General features: G+C 38.0%; 2 protein-coding genes across 3 annotated transcripts in view; both read left to right on the top strand.

Moving 5' to 3' along the window:
- Window positions 1–2,005: 2,005 nt before the first annotated feature.
- The window catches only part of LOC140170058 (V-type proton ATPase catalytic subunit A), a 32,545-nt gene continuing 11,621 nt past the window's right edge, over window positions 2,006–22,929 (top strand). The window contains exons 1-11 of one of the 2 annotated variants that reach the window (XM_072193377.1): window positions 2,006–2,080; window positions 6,025–6,115; window positions 6,676–6,804; window positions 8,244–8,353; window positions 12,519–12,623; window positions 15,643–15,780; window positions 17,324–17,475; window positions 18,358–18,520; window positions 18,907–19,015; window positions 20,761–20,883; window positions 22,266–22,380. In XM_072193377.1, the coding sequence (XP_072049478.1) occupies window positions 6,040–6,115; window positions 6,676–6,804; window positions 8,244–8,353; window positions 12,519–12,623; window positions 15,643–15,780; window positions 17,324–17,475; window positions 18,358–18,520; window positions 18,907–19,015; window positions 20,761–20,883; window positions 22,266–22,380 (1,220 nt within the window). In that variant the 5' untranslated portion in view covers window positions 2,006–2,080; window positions 6,025–6,039. Of the gene's footprint in view, window positions 2,081–6,024; window positions 6,116–6,675; window positions 6,805–8,243; window positions 8,354–12,336; window positions 12,443–12,518; window positions 12,624–15,642; window positions 15,781–17,323; window positions 17,476–18,357; window positions 18,521–18,906; window positions 19,016–20,760; window positions 20,884–22,265; window positions 22,381–22,929 lie in introns of those variants that run through there. The other variant, XM_072193378.1, reaches the window with a different exon arrangement.
- On the top strand, window positions 3,135–3,707 carry LOC140169409 (uncharacterized). Its single transcript, XM_072192668.1, has one exon. It carries the CDS (start codon window positions 3,135–3,137, stop codon window positions 3,705–3,707), a length of 573 nt encoding a protein of 190 aa, XP_072048769.1.

Below are 22,929 nucleotides of genomic sequence, written 5' to 3'. Positions count from 1 at the left end.
CGAGTAGCACATTTTGCCTATATTTGAACATGTTCCTACACCATTTTTAGGGCTATATTAAAATATAGAAACGATGCCCAAACATCTATGCCAAAAGCCCCCCCCCCCCCCGCCACTATAGTTCGACCTGCCAAAAATGCCTGCCCCCACTCTTTGCCTGCCAACTTTTTGGGATCCCAATTTCAAACCTTTTAAGGTATAGATACCGTAAGATACGGTTGCGTGTGCAGCGAGCAGGGAAATGTTCATATTAAAAGCATTTCCGTACTGTTTCCTAAGCCTTTTTAGAGCGTTTTATTAAGGCGCCCGTGCCAAAATCGCCCCCCCCTCCTCTCGGCTTGCCAAAATTGCTTGCCCCCACCCAACTTTCGGCTCCCCAAAATTTCTTGCCCGCCCCCCCATTTTATCCTCCCCATGCTCATAATTCAGCCCCTAAATATAGGCCTAGAATGATTGAAAGAATGAATGAATGTCGGAATGAATGAATGAACTAAATGACTTGTTGAATGAATAATATTGTTGAATGAATGAATAATTGATAAATGAATAATGAGAAGAAATAATTTATTACCCGGTATTATTTACGGTCATAGCTCATATCCCGGGGCTGAATCCCATCTTTCAATTTTCTAGTGGCATAACTTTTTTCTTTCATTCTTTCATTGTTTTTCTTATTCTTTCATCTTTCCTTACTTTCTTTTCTTTCTTAAATATATTTTAAGTTTTTCTTTCAACATGCATTCCTTATGACTCTCTTTTCTTTTCTTTATTTCTTTCGTTTTATTCTTATTCCATTCATTTTTTTTTCATGTTTTTTTCATGTTTTGTTCTTTCTCTTTCCCCGGTCTCTTTCTTTTTTCTCTCTTTATTAGTTCTTCTTCCGTTCGTTCTTTCATCCCATGGCTTTTTTGCCATCATCAGCTGATCATGTAGTTTAGTTCGCCAATGATTTGTATTATTTTATCATGTTAAGGGAAGGGGTATGAACGTTTGGACAGTATTTATTTTGGGACATTAGAGCACATCAGACATATCGAATTGCATTCTGAATACGAAGAATGTCCTTCTGATATCAAATAATTTTGATTTTTTGAAATTCGCAATGTAATAGGCCTACACATTTTATGGCAAATCATTAAAATTGATATTTTTGATATTTAACAGTACTTGAAGTAAACTTTATAAATCTGATGATTTATACTTAAAGTGTATGTAGGTGGGATGAAAAGCCGACGATCAATTGAAATTTTGACCTTTCGTATTGAAGATATGGATTTTTCCCCCAAAACACCAAAAAAAATAGGTCTTATCTTCAATATAAAAGGTCAACATTTTCAATTGATCGTCGGCTTTTCCTCCCAGCTACATACACTTTAAGAGCTTTTAAGAATATATCATTAGATTTATAAAATTTATTTCGAGGACTGTTATATATCAAAAATTTGAAAAATATCAAATTTTAATAATTTGTCATAAAATTTGTATTAGGCCTATATCGTGAATTTCAAACAATGAAAATAAGCCCAATCGGCATTGGAAGTTTGCAATGCATTGTGGGACAGTTTTTGCAGTTTTAGGACACTTTGTCCTTTGACCTATCGGGAAAATTGCTGTAATTATTAATAATTTATTTATTATTGTCATAATGTTATCATTAAAAATATTTAAATAATTAATTCATTTAATAATAATGTTTTTAAGTTTGTTTTATTCTAGTAACAAGTTTTAAATTATATTTTGTACGCACAAAACCCGAATTTTCCAGATAGGTCAAAGGGCAAAGTGTCCTAAAAAAAACGGAAGATATCCGAAAGACATGCTTCGTATTCAGAATGCAATTCGATACGTCTGAGGTGCTTTCATGTCCCACAAAAAATACTGTCGAAACGCCATAAACGCTCATTCTAGATCCCTTAAATTTGCTTTAAAAATATGCAAAGTTCCCGGGGCAAAGTTATACAAAATATTAAAAGCGTCTGGCCATACCGCCACGATAGATGACCTTCTTATGACCTTTGCCCTTTGCTTTGGTCACATGATTCCTGTCTCTGCTATATTTTTTCACGGAGTAGGAGTTTCGGTGAGTATAGGAGTGTGTAAATATCATGTTTTTGGTAAGAAATCGTTGTATAACAAATACTTAATTATTAGGCTATTGTATTGTGAATGCATATACTTAATATGGTTGTCACAATCAGTTGAAAGATGAAGAGAACGAGAGGTAATATGGTTTTATAAATCAGCTCAGTAATGCATGAATCATTGAATGCACAGTCTTAGAACAGAATTACAGTAGGCTACTGACACTGTCTCACATGACACTGCACTCAGCACTGCTCAGCTCAGTCTAGCAAGTACTACATGAAAACCCTAACCCTAATGGGGGTAGGGTACATATGGACCTCTTACCATGACAGGGGTTGTCTTTTGGATTTTTTAGGAGATATCAAGAATATATTTTTTTGTATTACTGATTACTGGTAAAAAAGTGGTATAAATTCTGCTGCCAACACATTTTACAGATTTGTAATACAATCGCCCATTTTTAAATAAAAAATGACCTCTACAGGGCTGGCTGCATAAGCCCTTGCAAACCCTCCTATAACTGTTGTGATAACTTGCAATGACTTGGCAAGCTCACTTGATAAGGGAGAGCAGGTTGACGCCGTAGTCCTGGACTTCTCCAAGGCGTTTGACTGTGTGCCTCACCAGCGGCTGATCAGTAAACTGCGCCAGTATGGAGTCAGGGACTCCCTCCTGCTGTGGATCAACAATTTTCTCACCAAACGGTCCCAACGTGTAGTGGTTGATGGAGAGGCATCCAGCTGGGTACCAGTAACATCAGGTGTCCCCAAGGCACAGTGTTGGGTCCGCTACTATTTCTTAGCTTCATCAATGACTTGCCATCTGGAACAACATCGAAGACTAGGCTTTTTCGCAGATGACTGCTTGATGTACGGACCATAAATAACAGCAACGACTCTGCAGCCTTGCAACAAGACTTGGACTCTCTCCATCGTTGGTCCACCACGTGGAATATGAAGTTCAACACCGACAAGTGCCATACCATCAGGTTCACTCTCCGGCGTAACTTAATTAATACATACTACCATATGGGAGAAAGTTTGCTGACCATGGTGCCTGACTACCCTTACCTCGGACTATCCTTATCCAACAACTTATCCTGGCAAAACCACATAAACACCATCACTGCCAAAGCCAATAGAATGTTAGGGCTCGTCAGACGCAACTTGAGAGGAAGCGCCCGCAAGCTACGTGAACAGGCTTACATCTCTCTAGTCCGTCCACACTTGGAGTACTGCTCTGTTGTCTGGAATCCGTACACCAAGAAGAGTATATCCAAAGTTGAAAACATCCAGCGTCAAGCTGCCCGCTTTGTCACCAATAATTACCGTCGGAGGGAGAGTGTCACAGCTATGCTACGTGATCTCCAGTGGACCTCCCTTGAGAGCCGACGACAAGCCGCCAGCCTCATCTTGATGTACCGTATCCATCACCATCAGATTGCCATAAATCCAGACCATTACCTCACTCCTATGGTCCAGAGCAGCACCAGGTCCTATCACCCTCTCAAGTACCAAGCCATTCAATCTCGCATCCAACTGTACAGATACTCATTTTTCCCACGTACCCGTCAACTGGTGGAACAACCTCCCTGGAGATGTCCTCGCCCTGCCAACAGCTGAGGCCTTCAAGGGAGCAGTTGCAGCACACATTTAAAGGACCAGACTTTTTTACTTGAACCTGTATAATATGCACCGCAACTTTGGCACCGCACTAGAGCATTCTAAGTTATTTCCTTGGCTCTACATCCTCTGGAGGATTATGCTGAGTATCAACGTAGAAGTAGAAGTAAGAGCAACTACGGTATACCGTATTTCCTTGAATAGTCACCCCCCAAATAAACACTCTCACCACTTTTTCAACCAAGATATTTCAAAATGCCAAAATTTCCATGCTATCTTGTGTAGTAAGCTTATCAAGTTGCACACATGGTCGATAATAACGTCGATAATTGGTGAAAATCTGATCGTAAACCCGGTGTAAATGTCGGTGTTCCTAAGTTCATAGTTCATCATTTCAGCTTGAGTTTTAAGCTTACCTAATCATATGATTTCAACAGGAATTATTGTTCTAAAAATGACCTTTAATAAACACCCTCTGTTTGGAAAATGCAATGCCCCCAGGGCCTTTATTCAAGGAAATACTGTACAATGTAGGTACCCTGTACTAATAAAATTCCTAGTTTAACAGATTGTATTTTCACATCAAGGTTTGTATATATTTTTTAAGGTGTACAACAAATATGCCTTTTATTCCATCACTCACTCATTTTATTTCCAAATTGGTGTTGTGTAAAAGCTGGATGCAAAACCGGTGTCGGTGAATGATGGTGATGCAAGCTTCCTTCTGTCTCCTAGTGATCAAATAAATTCAAAGCTGAGAAATTTGTTAATCTTTCCCCAGAGCAGCTAGTGTGCATAAATGCTGAAAATAGTGCATGAGAATGATAATCTGACCTTTTTTTTCAACAGTGACTAATGCTGGTTTCATACTTTCCTGCCGCTTGCCGCTTTGCCGCTCTGAAGATGATTTTACTTCACTGCGCAATCTTACTATAAATAGGCTAATGTTGTATCTACATGTATGTATCATGTATAAAGGCTCCGTCAGTTTCGATCCAAATGTCGCCAAATTCATACGGGAGATCGAGGAACATACCGAGACGGTTATGCGAAAATTTGGATGGAAACGGTCAAGAATTGGCTGCAAAAACAGTAAAAAAGCGAGTTTTTCCACATGTCTAGCATAAACCGTGCCGTCGTTAGTGTCGTCGGCGTACACGACGCGCGCCACTTGACTTACACGCACGGCGTACACGGGTCCACATAGCTAATTTGCGTAAGGGGTTATGGTTTAGGGATACGGGATGGGACAACGGGATAAGGCATACGAAGACTTCCTGTTCAGTAATTCCTCCTGTTTGAGTGAACGCTCCCATTTACTCATCTAGCGGGGACCCGCGTGAAGCGCGGGTGTCACTAAAAACGCTAGTCTCACTAAAAACGCTAGCGGTGACCAGCGGCAAGCCGATATATCGATCACTCCACCGCTGTGCCGCGGCGGCAGCACTGCTGGGAGTTGAATTCAAGTCAACTCGGAGCGGTGCCGCTCTGACGTATGAGAACAAAATACGATTTTGGAGCGGTGCTGAGCGGCAAGAGTAGCTTTCAGAGTCATGCCGCTGCCGCTCAGCGGTGTGCCGCTCCGCTTGCAGAAAAGTACAAGCGGCATGATGAAGCGTCATGCCGCTCAGCGGCAAGCGGCAGAAAGTATGAAACCAGCTTAAGCCCTGACCTGACCATCCATGCCACTGACACTGGATGGTGCCAGAAGTAGGAGCAGTTCCTAGCGATGCTGTTTTTTGCCCATGAAAATGTATCACTGCTTCAAACCCAGGAGCTTTCCGGGGTGCTGCATCCTTTGACCCCACCTTGGTTTTCCCCCTGGATTCCAGGGGCCCACCACCCCACCTGTTTAGGCTTGTCCTCTGCACTTGCAGAAAATATTCCAAACAGCAGTTCAAGTTCCCAAAAAGAAAATTATTTTTCACTACCCTGGCATGGTGGAGCAGAGTATTAGCAGAAGACATCAGAAAGTTATTGTTTTAGTTCTATTTCTATACAATGAATAGCTTGTAATAGGCGAGAATTTTTACGCCCGCATAAATTCACAATGTGTGCGTCAGTCACACAATTACGCAAGGCACAGTTCACACAGGTGTGGTGCCTAGTTGTATATTTAATTTTATAATAATCCACAATGTTATTCCGCTTATTATGAGCTGATCAGAGTACATATAGACCTGGTTACAAAGTAGATAGCATGGCCAATTTGTTAATATTTTCCCACAGCAGCCATCGCAATAAACATTGCATAAAAAAAACCTTACAGTTACCGGTACACATATTTGTCATTTTCCATTCTATTCAATTCTATCAGATCTAGTTCTTAATCATGGATTCCAGTAAGAGAGGGAGAGATGGGGACAAGGAGAGCAAGTATGGCTATGTACATGCTGTGTCTGGACCTGGTAAGTATATACCTGTTAAGCCAGGGATTTTCATGTGGGCTTGCGGGTACCTGCCGAGATTACAATACCGGGCAGGAAATACCCTGCCCGGTGCCCGAAATTTAAAAAAAAAAAATCAAATTCAATGCTTTTTAAATCATTTTTTAAAATTAAACAACAAAAACTTTTTGCAATTTTTCTTTTTTTGCAATTTTGGGTACCCTGTTACCCGCCCGAAAAATGTGCCGGGTACCCGGGCACAAAATTACCTGAAAATCACTACCGGTATCTATTTATGGGCGACTCGATTCCACACAGGAGCGATATTCGGATTTGGGGCTATAAAAACAACAAAATTTTGCATTTGTTAAAAAAGTATATCTTGAAATTCAGATTTGGGGCCATTGTTAAAAAAAGCTTTCTTTTTTTTTTTGTTATTTAACATTTCCAGAATTTGATGATTTTTTTTTTTTTTTGAGGTGATACGCCATAGCATATTCCCCGGACAATCTCCCATAAATGTTTGATGCTGCTACCCAATCACATCTAACAAAGAATATTGTGTTACTTGCCTATTACAGTGGTAACAGCTGAACACATGGCTGGTGCTGCTATGTACGAATTGGTACGTGTGGGCCACAGTGAGCTGGTAGGAGAAATCATCAGGCTTGAAGGTGACATGGCCACGATTCAGGTCTACGAGGAAACTTGTATCCTTAAGTTTAGAATGATGAGTGAATTCATGGAGTAATATAGAAGGAAAAGGGGATGAACATGTGTTGTGTTTGCAGGCCGTAATGCCCATCCCTCTTTTACAGTGATTGAGACACCTCCATGTAATGTTGCTGCCAGGGGGTCGCTCAGTGTTCGATTTACCACCTGCATACCTGCACCAGTGCATGTAACATTCCCTCTGTGCATGCAGCTTTTCACTACCTGCCTGCACACGTGCATGTACGATTTTAGCGCTAGCGATATGACAAGGCCAATATACAAAAGTAAGCAAGCAGTCAGTCCGATTGGGAAAAACCCAATCTATTTTTAGCGCAACATCTTCTGACTTCATTAGAAGGGCTGGCACAAATCGCACAATTGACAATTCCCGATACCCCTATCACTTGAGAACTGTCACTTTTTCATTGACTTCCCTAGTCTTCTACACAGCCAGTTTGCATCAGTCTGATACTTGTCCATCCTAACGAACATTCGCGATAGCCACATACAGTCTGGTCCAAGACTATGACTTCCCTTAGAGGGGCTAGCGTAATGTGAGAACCGGAATTTAAACCGTGGGAAATATTTGTCTACGTACGGAAAATAATCATAATAATGTCCAGCAAAAAAGGAAACACTTGCATCATTCTGGAAATCGTGCACCTCGTCGGCGACTAGTTCTAGAACAGATGAAGCCACAGCATGCAGCATCCAGTGTTTTGGCTGAGAAATCGGCGAGTGAAGGGGCGAGTGATCGGCATAAAAATGACACTGACAGGGGAGCCGGAAATATTATTACAAGCTTAACTGACAATGATCGTGATTCAATGTGATTTTATGTTTGCTTAATTTTGGTGCATGCACACTTTTTTCTGTGCATGTAGAAATTTTGGGCTACATGCACCAGTGCAGGTAGGAAAAAAATTGTAAATCGGACACTGGGGTCGCTACACCGCCTCCACAGCAAGTCTGGTACCTTCCTGGCATTGAATAAAGCTGATACCCATTTGTACACATAGGTGAGAGGCAATAGGGGTGAAGAACCTCGCTCAACACAATGGTGCCACAGGGACTCGAACCCAAGCTACCTCGCAAATAAGTCTTAATAAGACCGCTGTGCCACCATGCCCCTTAATATAAGCAGCTCAGAAAGGGGCATGGGGGACATTCCCCAATCTTGGGCTTTTCCCCTACCTCCCTCTAATTACCTTCAAATAAGATATTGGCAAAATGTCCACTTTTTCCCCCTTCAAACTTTTACCTGAAATTCACTTCACCCTTCCCCCCCCATAAAAAAAACCAACAAAAACCGATGATGCCTTCAGCCTTCTTGATTGCAACTCCCCTACCCCAATGTATTTCAACCATTGCTTCCATGCCTTCTGTGGTATACTTTTCTCTGATGAACATTTCCTTAACTACACAACCTACACAGCTGGTGTCACCGTAGGTGATCCGGTGCTTCGTACTGGAAAGCCGCTCTCCGTAGAATTAGGACCAGGAATTATGGACAATATCTTTGATGGTATTCAGCGTCCACTTCAGGTTTGTTTGAACTTTTGCGTATTTATGTCTGTGTAGAATCGCTAAATCAATTTGTACTTAGGAATGTTCTCTCTATTCTTAAACTATGTGACTTGCAGATGATTTGAAGTGACCTCCATTTGAGATGAGTTTTTTATTCCTAGCTATTATGTAAAAAGATCACATGTAGCAGCCAACAAGTGCATAGTTTTGATATGGCTGTACACAATAGTGCAATTTTTCTGTGTTTTTCCATTTTTACTCCAATTCCATGATTTTTTTTTCCATTAAAGTGGAAAACTCATACAGATACTAAGTGAGATTGAGTTTCCTGTACATGTGCACAGTTGAAGTGGATGTGGTATTAACACAGAATTAAAACCAGAGAACCAGGACTCGACCGCCATCTTGATACAGGCATGGGGCAAAAATTGGGGGTATTCGGTTTCCCTCGGAATGCGCTCGAGGTATTCGTTGTCATGCAAGCGCGACATGGATGATGGGCGCATATGAGAGACGCACTTGATGCGACCAGCACGCGCAGTACGACAACGCTTCAGATGAGACGCAGAATTGTTTTCGTTCGTCTCCGCGCACGTCGGCAAGGACCCGAATACCCCCAATTTTCTCCCCATAGCTGACGGCGCGATTGTACATGGCGGTATAGGGAGTCCCGGTTCTCCTTCTCTAATTCTGTGGGTATTAAGCATCTTATTGGTTTTCATCAACTTTAAAAAGCGTGCAGTTTAAGTTCTAGACTAAGATGCACAGTCTAAGTGCGCAGGCTAAGTTCTAGATTAATGTATGCGCAATTTAAATTTTCTAGACTAATGTGCAGTCAAGTAATGATAGACTAAGTGTCTGTATACATTCTCCCTCGCATATTATTGCATCCATATTAACGACTGAGAAGAACAAACTCTATTGCAAGATCCTCATCCACTTCCACTATGCTCAGAAAACTTAATACTGTAAAGGTGGATATTTTCGCACATTGTAATATTTCATGCTTTGTCAACTTTGAACTGTTTCATTTGTTTTCAAATTTCCATACATTGAACTACATGTATACACAATTTTAACAGTGTGATTATGTAGCTGTAAACTAAAGTACAACACCAACTTTTGTTTAGTGAAATGTTTGGAATAATAAGCCCAATCACCATTGTAATTTCCGGTTTTTGAGAGCAGTTTTGGGACACTTTGACCATATCGGGAAAATTGCAGTAATTATTATTAATTTTATTTATTATTGTCATAATGAATATCATTAAAAATACTTACATTACATATTTTATTTAATCAATAATAATGTTTTTTGGGTTTGTTTTCATTCTTTTAGATTATATTTTGTACGCATAAAAACCAATTTTTCTGAATTTTCCCAATAGGTCAGAGAGCAAAGAGTCCAAAAACTGCAAAAACTGTCCCACAATGCATTGCAAACTTCCAATGCCGATTTGGCTTATTGTGTAAAAACATGTCCTTCCCAGCTTCCCTTACCCTATGAATTCAAAGCTTAACCAGGGTTAAACCAGTACTTATCTAATAATGCTTATTTGCTACTAACTTCAAGTATTAACATGCCATTTCATGTTGTTGCCCTCATCAGAACATTAACCAATTCATTTTAAACATCCTGCATAGTATTAATGCTAAGCCTAGCAAACACAAAACATCTCTTTGAATATTGTTAAGGGGGTACTACACCCATTGATTTTTTTTTTTGCATTTTTTGCATTTTGTGAAGAAATTACAAAAAAAATTGGACAAAGTGGTATGCAAAATGAAGGGCAAATCTTCTCGTTTTATTGGTGGCATCGGTATCAACGTAGCTTACATGCTTTTAAAAGTAGAAGCCAAAAGGTGGTACATCACTGATGATTTAAATTCACTTCATTTTGGAAAGCTTAATATCAACGGATTTCGTTAAAATTTTGGATATGTGTTGCTAACACGTTAGGGAAATAAAGTTGATATGTAAAATGGGAATAAGTGGTTCCTGATTTCTTTTATGACTTCATGAACTTGGTGCTCCACAACTATCAAAAAAGGAACTGGTTAAAATGCTTCTATTTTCAATGTTGAGCTATATTTTGTATTTTTAACTTGCGACATTATTTCACTGAAACTTAATTAAGCCATAGGTAACAGGTTACCACAACCATACTACAGCAATGTTGAAAAAATTGTATTTCTTGTCACCTATACCACCATATTGGGTAGTTTTCCGTAAAGCTTAACTTTTGTGATTTTGGTAACTATTTTATATTTATTTGTGAAATCCATCTGAACTAGGCATTCTAAATTGTACTCACCATTTACATCCCAAGGTATATTAGTATATATCCACCTTGCACTTCTCGATATATATCCAGTTAAAGACAGAATATCAAAATTATTCCTCATTCTGATACATTTTGTATCACAGACTCTCACATGTGTATTCAAAATTGATGCTTAAATTTGACCTGAACCAATTGACCTATAACCTGACATACGGTGACCTAATAGCCTTTTCTTTTCCTAACAACACATCAATAACAACATCAATATCAAATTGACTAATGACTATGCATCTATTGTGTAAGTGTTTATTTAATGTATTCAGTGTTATATATTTTGCAAGCACCACTAGATTTTCTATAGAGAGTATAACAAAGGATTTAATGTATTCTATTCATGTACCCTACTTGAACATGTTGAAAAGAATAAATTATGGTTTGTTATGAAACACGATCTGAGTTACCAGGATACGGTAAACAAAAAATATATAGGGCTAAAATGACTTACTATACAATGGTTTAAAAGCACCTTTTTTATTTATTTTTTAAATTTTTATTTATTTCACATGATCCGTGCATATATCGCCTCGCTATAAATGAAAAAATATTTTTTTAGACCAATCAAACCAATATATGGGTGTAGTACGCCCTTAAAACATTTGTTTAAAAATTATAAAATATTTAAATAACTTCAAATGTTACTGTGAGGTTAGTAACAGATTAGGAACATATTTTGAAACATTTTTTATCAAAAACAAAATACTTTTCAAATGTTTTGAAAATATAAATTAAACATTTCAAAAAATCTTTTGTTAACACTAAAATAGCATTATGTTATAATGTTTTGTAGCAACTTAGAAATTATTAAAATTATTGAAAACGTTTTATAACCAGTATGATAAATATACAATATAACCCTACATTTAAACCAGGGGTTCTTAATAGGTCAATCCCGCTCCCGGAAGAATTGTGGTTGGCCCTTAAACAGCTTTGAAATGTACAGTAAACATAGCAAATAAGGTGTATATTTGGTCATCAAGCACATCCCTTTGAAATATGTTTGGCCCTCTGTGGGACGTGAGCAAATATAATTAAGAACCCACATTTTCTCTGAAAATTTTACATGAAACCTTTGGTGTTTATCTCAAACTAACCTTACTTAACCTCAAACTAACGCTATTACCTTTAAAATTGCACCTCCACAAGCCAAAATATCCGGCTTTATCAAATCGTGAGGGCTAAATTTTGACATATTTTCTCCAAAAAAATTGGACCCATTGATAAGGTCAAAATATTTGCTTAATTTTAACATGTTTTCTTCAAAAAACATTGGGCCCATCGTCGATATACCAATGGTAAAAATTTGCCAAATTTAACATCTTTTCCCAAAAAGTTTGGCTACAGTGAGGGAAATGTGGCTATTTTCATTTTGAAAATAATGACTCATCATACCAAAATTGGCCTAGAAAAGGGGGTCACCGGTATACCAAAAGGCCAAAAATGCAACCCCCACCCAAACCTAACCATTGGGCCTTTCTCTCCCATTTAAATATCATACAATATTTAATGTTTTCTCACTTCATCAAAACTAATCCTGGTATCCAAAGCTAACCATTCATATAACTCTGGTTGAAGTACATGTCTAATACATCATGAAAGCTGTAACTACTAACTTCAAATACTAACATGCCCACATACTAACTGCTTCCATCTCCACAGGACATTAACGAACTCACTGAAAGTATTTACATCCCACGTGGCGTTAACGTCCACGGCTCTGAGCCGCACGAAAAAATGGGAGTTCACTCCGTACAGCGGGATAAGGGTGAGTCTGTATTCTTTGATATTACAGTGTCTTGTAATGGTTTATTTTCTTGATACGATACCGATTACACATACAGGACATAAACAGGCTATCCAACAGCATATATATACCGAAAGGTGTGAATGTCGCATCACTCAACAGGACCAAGAAGTGGGAATTCCAGCCCCATAAAGGGGTCCGGGTAAGAGTCTGTAGACACTTTAAAAGTTTGATCTGGTGTGAAGTAAGCTTGCTTTTTGGTGGAGAGCAGATTTACAAGTTTTGAGATAATGAGATAGAGTAAGAGTCTTTAGGCATTTGTGAAGATTAATTTTGCAATAATTACATACAGTGGCAGGGGGCATTTGCCCAAACCCCCCCCCCCAAAAAAAAACCCCAATTTTTTTTTAATAAATCAGGACCAAAAATCGCATAACCAAGCCATTTCAAGAGACCCATATTATTATTACTATTTTATTCATGAACATTCGACCTAAATTGGTGGGTACATAAATAAGTTATTTCAAGGAACCTGAAATATTATACAAATATATACTGCCATGAGAGGTTCTGGTTAAAACTATGGGCCCGAGGTGAGATCAATAGTACTATTTTCCTGAGGGGCGCAGCCCCGAAGGAAAATAGTATTAATTGATCTCAACGAGGGACCATAGTTTTAACCAGAACTTCAATAAAGGCAGTATATATTTGTTTTATATACTTCATTAATATGTTCTTTGTTCATTTATTGGTTAAAAGAAAATTATTTGACGTTTTGACTCTCCAGCTTCTATCCTGAGTGAACAGCACAACCAATTTAAGCACAACCTATATTTTGCCCTTCAAAAAAATCGAATAGGCTAAAATCGGGCTAACTAATTACAGCGCGCGTGCGTGAACTGTTCAGTCGAATGCGCGCACGCGGAAGGCATGGTCAAAAGTACTATTTACGGCTTGGAGGTACTATTTACGGCTCATCCGGGACATTGAAAATACTATTTACGGCTTAGAGGTACTATTTACGGATAGGAGTAATTGATGGTAGAACTATTTTTGGTCATGTGATCCACTTTTAACCAATCAATGAACAAGAATATATTAATGAAGTATATAATATTTATTATTCTATGGTAATTGGTAATTTCAATGTAAATTGGTTTAGCAATCGGGATATAGAAATAGGGGCCATAGACTGGGGGCCATAGTACAAGTATAACAGCGATTGAAACTCAATGCCCACATCATTTTTGCAAGATTTAATTTATATAATTTTTGTTCATTATCATGTGCATTGGGCTGTTCCAGTTGGAATCCATACACCCCACACAGTTGGGGATGAAGGTCATGTTTTCATAGGGTGTATGAATTTCAACCAGAATAGCCCATTGAAATAGGGCACACATCCACTCAAACATTTGGAATGCACATTATAAGTGCTAGTTCGGTCACACATAATACTGGATGTTATTTAGATTTCCTGTAAGTACAGTTTCATTTTCATTGTGCTCCTTGGATTCTGATCTTATGTAAAGTTATGTGAATCAATGTCCTTTATTTCTGAAGTGAAAATTTAATATCCTATAGGTTAGTGTGTTTTGGGTACAATGAAGAGGGCCGCACCAGGAGGATTCACTGTATCGTAATAAAAATTTTTAAGGAAATCAAAGACGTCTCAGAGTAAAAATTGTGGTGTGATGAATGCCTGGGGGTACTCAAGTTTGGTTTTGGTATGGGTGTGCCACTGAGAATTTGAAAGTGGACCCATCAATATACCAATTTTGCAAGAAATTTGGACCCATCGATATACCAAAAGTCAACATTTTCGGCCAAATTGAACACAAATTGTTTTAGTTTTGGGAAAAGGGGTCATTGATATACCAAACAGCCGAAAATGCTACCCATGTTTGCGACACGTCCCTGTATGGTTATTTGTACTGAGTACCCCCCCTGGGGATGAATAACTGATATATGACTGAAATATATTTGTGACCCATCAAACAAACAAACCTTTTATATCAATTTAAATCTGGCCATTTAAGTACATCAAATGATCTTTTTTTTTTTCAAATGTGTACCGTGATTGCTTTCTCTTTTTTTGGATTGTGCTACAAACCGATCAAAGAACTAATGTCGCCATATATCAGAACCAAATGCAGTACCTGATTCAATTTGAGAATAGAAGCCTGTTTGGGGGAAACATTTTGGCGAATCATGCAAGACAAAAAAGAGCCCGAAATTAGCCCAAAAGCCCAAAATTACAAAACAGTAGTCTATGGGGGCTGTAATACATGTAATCATGTGTAAGTTGCAAATTCAATGTACAAATCAACTGAAATTTTTGAAATAAGCTCTTTTGATGGATATCTATTGAACCATACCCTGGATGCTAAAATCACAAAATGTCCCTTTAGTTCATCAGAATAGATGTTACTGATATCAATATTATACAGCACAATATGTGACCTAATTTAGTCCACTCAGGCTAATGCTGGTTTCATACTTTCTGCCGCTGAGCGGCGTGACTCTTCATCATGCCGCTTGCACTTGTCTACAAGCGCACCGCTCCAAAATAGTATTTTGTTCTCATACGTTAGAGCAGCACAGCTCCGAGTTGATTTGAATTCAACTCCCAGCGGTGCTGCCGCGGCGGCAAAGCAGTGGAGTGACCGATATATCGGCTTGCCACTGGTCACCGCTAGTGTTTCTGGTGCGACTGCACAGTGAAGTAAAATCGTCTTCAAAGCGGCAAGAAAGTATGAAACCAACATAAGGCAAAAAAAAAAAAAATATTGTTGTGTTGCCCTCAACCGTCCTACCCTAAATCCTGAAAAATCAGGGTCGCAATTTTTTTTTTTTTTTTTTTTTTTGAATGATGATTTTTACAGATTTGTTCAAAAACTCAATGTTTTTCACTTAAAATTAATATTTTATTGTAAGACTAGTCTTTAATTGTTGTCTAACAGGTATCCAGAAGTCAAAATTGACAAATGTCCCCTAATTGAACAAGCATTATTTAATATTTGAGAGGATTTTTAAAACTGAAGGTTTAAAAAAAAAAAATAATAAAAATGAAAATTATAATAATCCGACCGTCCTACCCAAATTTCCCATTTTTCCACTTGAGGGCAACACAACAATTTTTTTTTTTGGCCTAATGTTGGCAAATAATAATAAAAATCTTCTTTATTAATCTTGATCTGTATGATTATTCCATATTATAGGTTGGGAGTCATATCACTGGAGGTGATTTCTATGGTTTAGTTGAGGAGAATTCCTTGATAGAACACAGACTCATGTTACCCCCTAAGACTCGTGGTACAGTCACATGGATAGCTTCACCAGGATCTTACACTATTGAGGTAAGTGGGCAGGGTTGGCACGATTGATTTAAATCAAATGGGTTTTTTTAAATCACTGATTTAAATCAACTCTTTAATTTTTTTCCATTTTTGATAAATTTAAGTTAATTTCATTCTTAAATTCACTGTTTTACTTTATTTCTAATGTTTCTACATCTTTTGGATACAATTAAAATACCTCTATGATGTCATTTTATCTATTGCTAAAAATTCATCTTCAAGGTGCAGAATTCAACAGATTTTTCTCCATGATTTTACCAATTTTTTTTCTTTGGAATTTTCACATGTAAAAACATGTTTTGATTTTTTTGTAAATACCTGGTAGGATTGTGCATATGACTAGAATTCCACTGGTATCTTTGGACTTTATCATGGGGTATAGCAGTTCTTGGAATAAAAAAATATAAAACAATTGATTTTAATTTTTTTAAATCAGATTTAAAGGGCATTTCGTGATCCACAGCCTCATCCCCCCACTTTTCCCAAAAAAAGTTGAGATTTTTACACCACTGGATACCTCTGGCTACATAATGTTTATGTACTAAATATTTCTTGCAGATTAAGGGCTGGGGTATGAACGTTTGGACAGTATTTATTTTCGGACATTAGAGCACATCAGACAAATCGAATTGCATTCTGAATACGAAGAATGTCCTTCTGATATCAAATAATTTTGATTTTTTGAAATTCGCAATTTAATACACGTTTTATGGCAAATCATTAGAAATTGATATTTTTGATATTTAACAGTACTTGAAGTAAACTTTATAAATCTGATGATTTATACTTAAGGTGTATGTAGGTGGGATAAAAAGCCGACGATCAATTGAAAATGTTGACCTTTACAGATTGAAGATATGGATTTTTTCCCAAAACACCAAAAAATTTGGTCTTTTGGGAAAAAATCCATATCTTCAATATGAAAGGTCAAAATTTTCAATTGACCGCCTGCTTTTCCTCCCTGCTACATACACTTTAAGAATATATCATTAGATTTATATAATTTACTTCGAGGACTGTTATATATCAAAAATTTGAAAAATATCAAATTTTATAATTTGCCATAAAATTTGTATTATATTGTGATTTTCAAAAATGAAAATTATTTGATATCAGAAAGACATGCTTCAGATTCAGAATGCAATTCGATAGGTCTGAGGTGCTCTCATGTCCCACAAAAAATACTGTCGAAACGCAAATAAACGCCATTTTTTAGATCCCTTAATTGTTTAGCAAAAATATCGCTAAATTTGAATTTCGCCCGTGCACCAGAACAAAATTACAACACATTGTCTATGGAGCAGTGTAATACACATAATCATGCATAACTCGCAAACGCAAAATCGGAATCAACTGAAATTTTGGAAATAAGCTTTTTTCGTGGATATCTACTGAAAAATGTCATAAAAAGAGGATGCTAGGATCACGAAATCCTCCTTTAAATCAAATAAATAGAGGGTGTATGGAATATAGATTTCAACTGGAGGAAAAGCCCAATCTAGGACTTGCGATGCTGATTTATTTATCTGCTCTCACTCAACAGGAGCCAATATTGGAGACAGAATTTGACGGTGAGAAGACCAAGCACACCATGCTCCAAGTCTGGCCAGTACGACAGATGCGTCCTTGTTCAGAGAAGATGCCCGCCAATCATCCGCTGCTCACCGGTCAACGTGTGCTAGATGCTCTCTTCCCGTAAGTGTATACACTGCAGGGGTTTTTTAGTCAGAATTGTTGGTGGTTTTTGGAGACAAGTCTCAGGAAAAAATTTGCAATAAATTTTTCAATAAAAGTTTCTGGGCATTCATTAAGTACATGCAAAACCTTTAATATGGCTAGATAAATCGACTTCGGTCCATCACAGGAGAGTGGATTTGGATAGTGAAACGGGCATACATATCAAGAGGTATGGAATTGCAACCGCTCTGAATTTTTTTTTTTTTAACTCTCTCCATGCAGTCGACATGTTTTTTTTTAAATTCCAAAATTTCAGAATTTTAAATTTTCAAGATCATATTTGGAATCAGCATGACGAATGCATTAAAATGAGTACAAACAAGCCAAGTATTCGTTCAGTGGTTCTTAACATAACCCTTGATATTTTGAGAAAATATCTCAAACTTGGGACTTCTTATGTTGAAGCCTGTGGCCAGCACACAGAGTATTAAATATGAAATGAGGTAAATATGCTCCCAAACACAAATCCCTGTCCTACACTGTAGAGACCAAAGTTTTCCGTTTTCTGCAATACCAGTTTCCAACATTTTTTAGATTGCAAAATTGCACCTTCAACATAAGACCAACCATTATTGTTAGCATGAATTTGGAGCCTGAGTACTGACTGTTTAAGGCAAAGCAAAGCTTAAAATAGAATTAATTAGTCTGACGAAGTATTCTCCAAGAAGTTATAATATAAACTGGTTTTCCACCAAAACACTCAATTCCGTTTTCTTTGCCAATAAAACAGAACATTTTGGTATCTATCCTACAGGAATCAAACTAGCCATATTTGGTTTGTTTTTTGTTTTTATTTTATATTTCTTTAAATTTGTTGTCAATTTGTTTGTTTACATATAGGTGTGTGCAGGGAGGAACCACCGCCATTCCAGGAGCTTTCGGTTGCGGAAAGACCGTCATCTCCCAATCCTTGTCCAAGTATTCCAATAGTGATGTCATCATCTACGTAGGATGCGGAGAGCGTGGTAACGAAATGTCAGAAGTACTTAGAGATTTCCCAGAGGTAAGAAATGTTGGGGCTCAGATTTGGCAGGCCTAAGAATGCAGCGTGAATCAAATTCGTGCAGATATTTGCAGGGCATTAGCAGAGCAAATCTATGTGGACTTAAATTGCATAAAGATCCTGACACTGGAGACAGTTAAGTTTACAGAAAGAAAGAAAAATGTACTTGTGAAGCACTGAGTTTGACCATAGTCTGGCTACTGTATCACATCTTCATTTCACTTTACTACTTTATCGCATCTACACTTCATTTTCAAGGCAACTTGTGCCTTAAAATGGTGAATTATGGTCTAATAGGGACATTTATGAGTTAAATATTGAGAACCACAGTGCTCCAGTTTATGTCCTGCAGAGGCAAAATACATGATATTTGTTGTTATTTTCAGCTTTCAGTAGAAATTGGTGGTAAGACAGAATCCATCATGAAGAGAACAGCATTGGTGGCTAATACATCCAACATGCCAGTAGCTGCTAGGGAGGCTTCCATTTACACAGGTAAGAACATGCACAGAGGCCATCAGCCTTTCGCCATCTTTTGGGTAAATAAATACTGTTACAATACATTTCTCTTTATTGTCATGGGAGGGAATCTGTGTACGGGTCTCTAGGTTATCATGCAGCATGTGATTTCTTTTATACTTGAGGGTAATTATTTAGTTTTGCCTACAAGATGGCTGAAAATGACCTCTAGCCAGGCCTGGGCAAATTTGGAATCAATCCAGGAAGCTCATTCCAGGGAAATTTTGGGATTTGGAGGCAAATCATACTACCCGATGTATGAAATACAAAAGATATTTATGAGAAACTTTGCTGTCTTGAGGAGAAATTAGGCTTATCTTCGTGGGAAATAAACATTTTTCCAGCCCTGATAATTAAAAGCTTATATGTGACACGATCAAGGGAAATGAGTCGGATGTAGCTAATATTGATGTTGAGATATTGACAAAGAAAGTGTTAAAATTCTTTTCTGAGAAAGGTTTTTAAAAGGTTTTTAAAATTCTTTTGTTTTATATTGTTTTCAGCGATTGATAAATTGACGTAACTTCACAAAGAAATGTTGTATCAACATGGGGTTTTCAGTTCCTGAAAGCTCTAAATGTCCTCTTTAGAATATATATTAAACTCATTTTCGACCAGGGTCGACATGTGACTCATTCACCTTGATCATGTCACATATTAATGTGACTAAAATCTATGAAAATGGGCTATTTGATTTGTAATCCATACACCCCTATGGAAGACATGACTTTAATCTCCCACACACTGGGAGTGTAGATTTGAAATGGAGTCACCCATTCAGGTAACCCCATTTGAAATTCACACTCCCTGTGTAGAGATTCAGGTCATATCTTCTGTAAGGGGTGTTTGGATTTACTCTGGAAAAGCCTGACGTGGCAGGTAGCTGTAACTTGCTAATAGTCAACATGTTGAAGCATCTGTTTCGTGTGTGTATCTATGCGGCATCTTTAAACTAGTGAGTGTATATGCTAGCGATTTTGACCAAACGCTCAATGCTCAAGATTTGAAGCCGCACCAAATGAAATGCACACTGACGTCACTGATCGATTCTCAATTTCTTTAAAACAATAAAAGAATCATGTTATATCTGAAGTTAAAATCCAAGTACAATACGAACTGCCAAATGGTATCCTGGTACAAAAAATCACATCTTAAAACAATGAGAAAGCTTGACTTGTGAACGTACAGACTCCGCACCATTTTGGTAATCCATGAATTATAATTCATTCACCAACACAGTTTTTGGTGACTTTGGTTTGAGAGTTGTTTTTAGGTAATTTTGGGTCGCTGATTTCAAATATAGCATTAGTTTTTGCATATCACTTCAAATTTTCACTCTATGGTGAAATCGTTCACCGTGCTCATACTCATCCTGTCCTTGCTTATTAAACATATGTGTTCTAAATAGTAATTCATGAAATTTCACCATTTGTCATGGAAAAAAAACATGACCTGATAGGGAAAAACTGATGCCATATTTGAAATCAGCGACCCCAAATTAGTTAAAAACAACTCTTAAATCCAAGTCACCAGAAAAAAAGTTAAATCTTGCCGTTTGCACAAGTGCAAACGGCAAGATCGAGTATGTGGAATTTCTAAAAGTATTCAGAAAGTGATCACTCTAATAAGTGGTTGTGCCCACTTTTTCTGTTATTATCATAAACGCGCAGTTATTGTATCATCATCACGCTAACCAAATTGTCATCATCTTTTGCCACCAGGTATCACACTAGCCGAGTACTTCCGTGATATGGGCTACAATGTGTCCATGATGGCAGACTCAACGTCCAGGTGGGCCGAGGCTCTTCGTGAGATCTCTGGTCGTCTGGCTGAAATGCCTGCAGGTAAGGAAGCTCATCATGTGAGTACAAGAAAGTTGTATGTGCAATAGCCGTTCAAAATATGTAGCACTGTTAAGGTATTGACTCTTGGAGGTATGTATAATGAAAGACAAAGATAAGAAGACTAGTTTGCGTCTGACGTCACTGTCAATCAAATTCTCTACGATCCTTGATTGGCTAATAGCGCGTATAAGGAAGGTCGATTCATCTGGCTGGTGCCCATCGGAGAAAAGGAATAGCAGTGAATGGCGAAAAATACGTACTCTTACAAGGCAAAAAGCAACTTTTCTAGGCATTGTGGACATGGTGCCTTCACCAAAAAAAGTTTCCTACTATTAAGACCTAACTTTTGAGATGGTTTGTATGTTAAAAGGTGCAAAATTAACAATAAGGCGCCCGGTTTTACCGCCGTGTTCAGCAACTCGTATCATCACGACACTTGTAAACAAACCGTGCTCGGAGTTTGATTGACAGATGACGTCAGACGCAAACTAGTCTTTTTATCTTTGTCTGTCATTATAGTGGGACTTGAGATGCTCCCGGGACAAACTTTGATCATGTGATGAATAATCTCAAACTGAATGCCATTAATGAGATTAACGTTTTTGTCAAGTTTTTGGATTCCTCTGCAAATGTTAATTTCAATATCTAACATAAGACAGCCATTGCCACACCACATTTTTGTATTCACACAATGAGTTGTCTTCTATGCTTCCCTCACTTTCGAAATGTAATGTTTGCAAGCACTAGTTATTTCAACATTTTGGTAAGGGATGGCTTCAGAACCCAACCGTTCTTTCACTGGGTGCTCATGAATCTAAAAAGTTGTGGGGATACCAAAAATGTTTTCAAAGTTTAAATTCTTCATTATTAATTACTTTCACCATGTTGGCTAATGTTGCCTATTGCACACTGTGGATGAAACGGTCCACAATTAGTAGCCCATACATTTCCCCCGACTAGGTGCATTTCCACAGTCCTCCAACTGACTGACAGAAGTGGGGGGTGATGTAAATTTGCCCCAACTACATGCACTTTTCCCTGACTGAGTGACAAATGGGGGGAGCTGTTCCCCCACTTTTGCACGCTACTATTATGGAATTGGTTCATAGTTGAATAATATGGTACTGAGTAGGCCTGGCATTTTCGGGTAATTTTGTACCCGGCGCGTTTTTAGGCGGGTAAACCGGTACCAATTGCAAAAAAAAAAAAAAAAAAAGTTTTTTTTTTTTTTTAAAGTTTTTTTTTTTTAATTTCGGGTACCCGGCAGGGTATTTCCTGCCTGGGTAATGTAATCTCGGGCAGGTACCCGAATACCCGCCCGAAAATGCCAGCCTTAGTACTGAGATATGTTATATTCACTTCTCCAATTTTGTACCTCACAGACAGCGGTTATCCAGCTTACCTAGGAGCTAGGTTAGCGTCTTTCTACGAGAGAGCTGGTCGTGTCAAATGTCTTGGTAACCCTAGCCGTGAGGGCAGCGTCAGCATTGTCGGAGCGTAAGTATAAACATGGCATGTATTGTGTGTATGTGGGTGGGGTCACTTGTTTGTATGGGGTGGGCTTGTTTGTGTAGGATTTTGGCGAGATCCAAATGTCTTGTGTGTATGTAATTTGGATGTCAGTGCTTTGTTTCTGCAGACAAAGTGGTGAGTTGGTGCATTGTCAGATTGATTTTTTTTTGTCAATCGAAGCAAGTGGTTAATGATTTGTCATTCCTCTTAAATGACCGAGTCAAATCTGTGTCCACACCCATGATGTGGACATAGTGGAGGCAAGTGGCGATGGCTCAAAATACCAAGGAACAGTTCAATACAAAATTGCAGTGTGTATCGGTGTCCTCCTTTTGGCGCATTTCAGACTAAATTTATCTGATTATGGGCAAATTTTGATTTTGGTTGCGAGGTTAACGAGGTTTGCTTCATATCTCTCTAGCTATTTTGACAGCCAGGTTTGAATATTTTGAGTAGTATAAAATATTCATATCGTTTATTCGCATTCTTAGTCAGGTAAATAACTAATAATAAATAACTAAAACTAGTTTTACT

Source organism: Amphiura filiformis, chromosome 14 (assembly GCF_039555335.1).
Source record: "Amphiura filiformis chromosome 14, Afil_fr2py, whole genome shotgun sequence".
Lineage (NCBI taxonomy): Eukaryota > Metazoa > Echinodermata > Ophiuroidea > Amphilepidida > Amphiuridae > Amphiura > Amphiura filiformis.
This window is presented reverse-complemented; position numbering and strand designations above follow the sequence as displayed.